This window comes from Penicillium subrubescens (assembly GCF_028828155.1).
Source record: "Penicillium subrubescens strain IBT 31985 chromosome Unknown utg000001l_segment0_segment0, whole genome shotgun sequence".
In the NCBI taxonomy this organism is placed as follows: domain Eukaryota; kingdom Fungi; phylum Ascomycota; class Eurotiomycetes; order Eurotiales; family Aspergillaceae; genus Penicillium; species Penicillium subrubescens.
Window position 1 is genome coordinate 2,530,783 of NW_026643151.1, and position 6,000 is coordinate 2,536,782.

The 6,000-nt window shown below is 49.7% G+C and overlaps 1 protein-coding gene across 1 annotated transcript; it reads right to left on the bottom strand.

Annotated features, from left to right (window-relative positions):
* Positions 1-3,962: 3,962 nt before the first annotated feature.
* On the bottom strand, positions 3,963-4,175 carry N7473_000848 (uncharacterized protein; the record flags this gene model as incomplete). Its single annotated transcript, XM_057146788.1, has 1 exon — positions 3,963-4,175. One exon carries the CDS (start codon positions 4,173-4,175, stop codon positions 3,963-3,965), a length of 213 nt encoding a protein of 70 aa, XP_057014674.1.
* Positions 4,176-6,000: the final 1,825 nt, after the last annotated feature.

Here is a 6,000-nt window from a genome sequence, read left to right on the forward strand (position 1 = left end):
GCTGCAGGCATTGAACGAAAACTCTGGTAAGAGGAGGCCCCTACTCCCGTATTGAGCCAGAGTTCGATAGCAACGAACGATGATGCCATTGAAGGAATCCTTCGGGAAGGGTATGAACACCCGCAACAAGCGGTGAAAAGAGATTGAATGCCCGGTTGCGTTCGCGACGTTTATCTGATCATCTCCACCACCCCGAAGGACCCGGTGACCCTCGGTGTACTGGGATTGAGGTGCCACAACAGGTAGGAGGATGAGGTCTTTAGCAAGTCACGGTCCAATGGGGAGAGTGGAGGATAAAGGAGGATTTGAATTTCTTCTTCCCGTTAGGTTTAGTGCCCGCCGTACATATTCTTACATTTACATACAGTCTCCTCTCCGTAACTAATATTAATTCCGTATACAATCATTTTTACAAGCTGCGGAGACTGGCGGACACCAGTCGTCTAGCGTACTTGGTAATCCCTTCCCCTCCCCTCCTCTTCCTCGGAGGGGCCCTTAGTGCAGTTGGTTAGCGCACTTAGAACAGTTAGTGCTGAGGAGGAGTTAGCGCAGTGGAGCATCGCCCGCAAATCGCCGATCTCGATAGCCCGGACACTCACAGAGGAGACGGGTTCGCGATCTGGTCCGTTCTCAGATGCTAAGTTGACAAGATCGGCAGGATTCTCCAAGCTACTCTAAGCTACTGCATCCGTGCCCTCTTGGAGATCCAGTTGGTGCCATGGATTGAGGTATGGACTTGGACGACATGGACCATGGTCGAGGGGATTGTTAGTGTATACGAGGGGAAAACTAGTCTACCAGACATGAGAATACCGTTGAATCAATAGTCTGGTGGGATTTGCCTAAGCATATACGGTAGTTTATACGGTATGGCCCACTATATAGTAAAGGGTCAGTCAAAAGTGTACTCTATACAATCCGTACATGACATACACGACATAAACGGTGAGAATATCGGCAAAGCACCAATCAAACCTAGTTTTTTCTCTAGTCTCCATATCTTTAGAATCACTCATCCTCTATGTATACCTCACCGTCTAGTGAACTTCTTTAGGTATTTCTCCATCAGGTGACTGGACTGGCACCGATCACGGCTTTGGCGACAGGAACCTCTCCGAACTGACCCCCTCGGCCCTGCTCGTGGAAGATCCATCCGCCACACCTCGTTGCATTGCATTGCATTAGGCGGGGCTGCAATGCCCTTCCCCGGAGTCGCAGGCACGGCTCAGGTTCATCTACATGGCTGGAGGTTTCGAGCTCCACACGCTTCGGAATCCTAAGCCTTACCTTCGGATTGCTTGCCGTTATGTCGTTCATCCTATGTCTTAAATTTGGAATCCATCCATATTAAGTAGAGATTGAGGAAAATGGTTGATGCCATGGGTAAAGCACACTTAGGGCCAGTTCCTGTCGAGTTTGCCATGGTTTACCTCTAGTCAAACCCCACTAGCATCGATCGACGACACTCTGCCTACATAGGGTGGGCGATGGGCGTCGTCCAGTACAGTACTCCAGGCTTCGTACTCTGTACATATTAATCCTTGCCAGTCCAGATTGCAAGGTCTTTGCATGACGGTGCATTGCCGTTTGAAAAAGTTATTGTCGATCGGTACCTGAACTCGGCCCTGACACCCCCGCTTCGTCCTCTTGATCCTCTATCTACTGTATGACCGCAACCTGTGACATGCAAACCTGTGTTCCCTGAGCAGTCCGTTCCTGAGCCTTGACGGGAATTCCGATCCCGCGAAGATCATTTTTCAAGGTTGTACGCCCGGCCTTGTTAGTCAAATCTAAATAGCCAAGTCCCTCTGTGAATCCCCGATTCCCCGTAGATCGAAGAAGGGGGGAAGCGAAAGAAGCAAATATTGCAAGGCCGACCAGAAGAGCAACCATAAATTTTGATCTTGACCGGTCTAGACTTTTTTCTACTTGTCCTCCGAAATTGACCACCCTGCAAAGCCCGATCGCAATCCAGACGAAAGGCACCCCTACAGTAATGAATAATGTAATGGCTTGCGCGCCAGAGATCAGCCGAGATTTCTCCTCCAGTCTCCATTAAGCGGCCATCATGCCAGCCTTTTTTCTTTCTTTTTTTCCTTGCCCTCGTCACCACAGACGTAGTTACGAACTTAACGAGGGAAGATTCGGCTCGCAAAAAAAGATGGCGTCAGCCCACTTCCCGCCTGATCGAATGCGATTGCCCTTGGAGACCGACGAGCTCAAATCCCGGGATGGGTAAAGGATATGCAACTGAACTACACAGTCCACTAGTCCTCTTTGCGTTTCTGACATGATATTTTGTTTTTCTTTTTCTCTGCCATGGACAATTTGACTGGCGCATGCTAGCCAAAAAACCGACGGCAAGATGCATGATGATTGGTCTTGCAGTCGAATCAAGAGGCTTGCCTCGTCAGCGACGATTAATCTGCGCCCCTGGCAGGCTGTCTGAATGTACGACCATCCATCCTGTCAACCTGCGTGGGAATGAAAAACTGTCGCACTTACCAAGCTATTTGTCACTTGGGTTTTATTGTCAATCAGACATTCCATCCCGACGGGAAAATGCCACTTGAGTCATCGATTATCCGACCGATTTGACATTCGAGTCCCGCGTGGTTTCTGTCGAACGAGCGGGGTTGCATTTTTCCACGGATTACTGGTCGATGATTGGATTGAATTGATATTATGTTTGTGGGTTTTCCTTCACGGGAAATCCTCACGCAAGAGGGTAGTAGCTACTAACTAGCTAGGACTTGCTGGGACTTGCTAGCTGTCTTTCTTAGCAAATTCCTGTATCGTGAATGCGACCCGGACCGCATCCCAAAAAGTGGACTTGATTCTGCCCATTAGAAACCATACGGGATATTGCGATAGAAAAGCATGTCCAACCACATTGGAGACGGAGCTCACTCTTGTAGAGAATTAATCCTTGCCTGGATAAGCACCTAACCAACCTCCAGTCAGCGGGCATCTCGGTGGTCATGGTTATGGAGGGGGTACTATCTTTGGAAACATTCTCCCACCTTGTCTTGCACCACCGTCATCATCATCTTCTTCTCCTCTTTTCTCCATCTATTTCTTTCCTATCTTCCTCGTCTCTTTGACCTTTTTTGACTCACTTCGTTCCATGGATGGCCTGACCGTGGAGAGAAGATCTGTGCCAGAGCTGTCGAAGATCCTAGGCCCTTTGACGTTCTTGTTTACTGAAGGTTTCCGGCCCGTCGAGGACCGCAGTGGGTCGCAAAAGTGGAGTTTGTCCAAACGAGGGCTGAGCGTTAGCGCCATAGTTGCCCGATCGCATCATTGGGGGAGGGAGTTCCCCCCCCTCTCTCACCATCTTCGCCGAGAGGTCTCTTCTGCCCTGTGATAGGGCCAGCCGCTACGACCATGTTCGGCCCTTGTATCGTCTCGGTATTGTCCGCAGGCGAATCGCCACGGGGGATTCGCCCAGCCGCAGAGGATCCTGTTGCTCCTCATTTGCCTATTTGCCGTGGCATCTCTTGGTGGATGTTCGATGCGTTCGGATCCCTGATTTGTCTAGCCAACCAGAGACGTGAACCCTACAAATTTACCCTTTCCCCCATGACTGGAAAGACGAAGGGAGATCGGCACGTCCTTCAGAGATCCATCGTCGCCCAATCCGGCAATAGTCCCTTTGGGTCTTGGTCTTGTTCTTGGCCTCTACTTGGTCTCCGGGGCCGGGGGCTAGCTAATGGGCTTGGTTTTGGGCTGGCTATAGCCTGGCTAAAGGCGATGGACAATGGGCGCCGCTCCGTCCAATCTGGGGAGGTGCTCTTCTCCTCCCTCCCATCTTGGATGCCACCCCCAATGCCACCCACCACTCCCCGTCCCCAACCTCCCCGATTTTGGCCCGATGGAGTGAGAGGAGAGCGAGGCCAGACCCATCCAGTCAGGCCAGAGATCGTTGCTTCGGGCTTCTTATTCGCAACTTTGTATACTGACTATTTCCTCACTACGGAGACCTTCAACCGAGTTCGGTGCTCCGTGCCCTGAGAGACATCACATGAGATGGCCCAGAAGCTGGATACCATGTTCTCCTTGGTCGCTTTGGTAAACCGACCGTTGAGACCCTCATCCCAAAAGGGGACGGGACGAAACGATAGTGGGATGAGGCGATAGTCGAGATTCAGCACCGCCGCAATCGCCTTATCCATTTTCATCTCTAGCAGGAGCGTAAACGGCCCTTGCCCTGGTCCACTTGATCGTCCTGGCCTACCACGGATGTCATGCGGGCGTTAGATTCAGCAGTTTAGTTTGATCAATCCGCTATCCAGCCCCCAGCAAATCACTACGATACTCTTGGCCCCCTTTGGAGTGAGCTTCGTATGGTTCCCGCGGGTGATCTGCTTTTGCCCGGACAGTTTCGAATGGAATTGGTGCAGAGCAGGACTCCGCTAACAACGGCCAGTCATGCTGAAGGATCCGACAGCCATCAAATAACGGATCCGAGCAGCGATATGTCTAGTTTAAATAAGGCCATTGGATATCAGTTTCCAAAACGGCAAGTAAAAAATACACTGAACCACGGACACGCCGACGGGGAGGAAGAGGCCCCGTCGCAAACCCCCGCCTCTCTACTATAGAGCTTGCGGGAATCGTATCCTACTATCTCCATAGGGTAGGTAGTTAATTGTTGAGAGTCCGCCTCGCAGTGAATAAATTGCGTGCCCAAAAAGAGCGATTGTAGTATTTAGATCATGCTCGTATATACCCAAACCCCGTTCAGAAACCTGGTCAACCTCGGGGCCACCGATAGTCCGAAGCAGGAACCAGGACTAGGAAGAGGGCAAAAAGAAAAATCACAGAACCTGGTCAGTTGAATATCCCTCATTTAGGGCTATAGCATGCTGGGAATAATTATGATGATGACAAAAACCACAAGACAAGACCAATAGTAATTATGGCGAGACCTCCATGAGTATAACTCCATACTTGGTATGGTAGTATCAGAAAGCAAAACACCTTGATGCCCGGACATCCCGCGTTTGCCCTTCAGAAAGAAAGAGTTTCCATACGATACGGTGTCCTGGTAATACGCAAACCTGCAGGAAAGAATATGGGCCTGACGAGATGCAACTCCTGCAACTCAATATATCGCACGTCGGACCAACCAGGTTCTTGTTTCCCCATTCTACAGGTACAGGGGGGTTAATTTGATTTTCTTTTTTTTAATTCTTCTCACGGCGCAGCAAAATCAAAATATACTGGACCATACTGGACCATCATATTAAAATTATTTTTTTCCCTTTTTTTATTATTTTGTTTTTCATTTTCCCTGCTATTATTCCTTCTCGGATGACTTTTTGAATGACCAGGCCAATCATCTTGAGGATCGGCTGTATTTGTCTCGGGGGGCAAGAAGGTTATCATGGATTTATGGCCATTTCTCCGGACTGTCTCCTTCTCGTGCCAGTTGCAATCGAGATTTCAACTCGTTTCTGTCAATCCACGCGATTTATTGATCGCCTTCCTGGCTGGCCCTGATTTTCCTTTTAACTCCGTCCTTTGCCTTACCCGCATACCGCGCGCTCCTTCGACTCTTCTCTCTAGCACCTTTGGGGTTGGCTCCTGCATATTGGTATACTGGAACCTCCACCTATATCACACCACCCTTTTCGATCTCCTCCTACTCTCTCGATATCTCCTATTAGACTGTACTATTGCTGGTCATTCTTACTAGCATCGAGAAAAGAAAAGAAAGAAACAAAAGCAGTCTTTTTTTCTTCTAACCGGCAAATATCTCCTCCCCTGGGACCCTTGCCTGTACCTTTCTATACAAGCTTGCGGTTCACCGTGGTGGGTTGGTGGAACATGCATTATTCTCCATTGTCTTACCTTTGAAACCCCGTCACATTGTTCGCTGCCCCCGGACGGTTCCTTTATTTCCTTTGATCCAGCATCTCTACCTGACTCGTGCGACACACGCCCTGTCACCAAACCCCTGGTACCTATTCAAATCGTCCTGATCATCACAAGTCC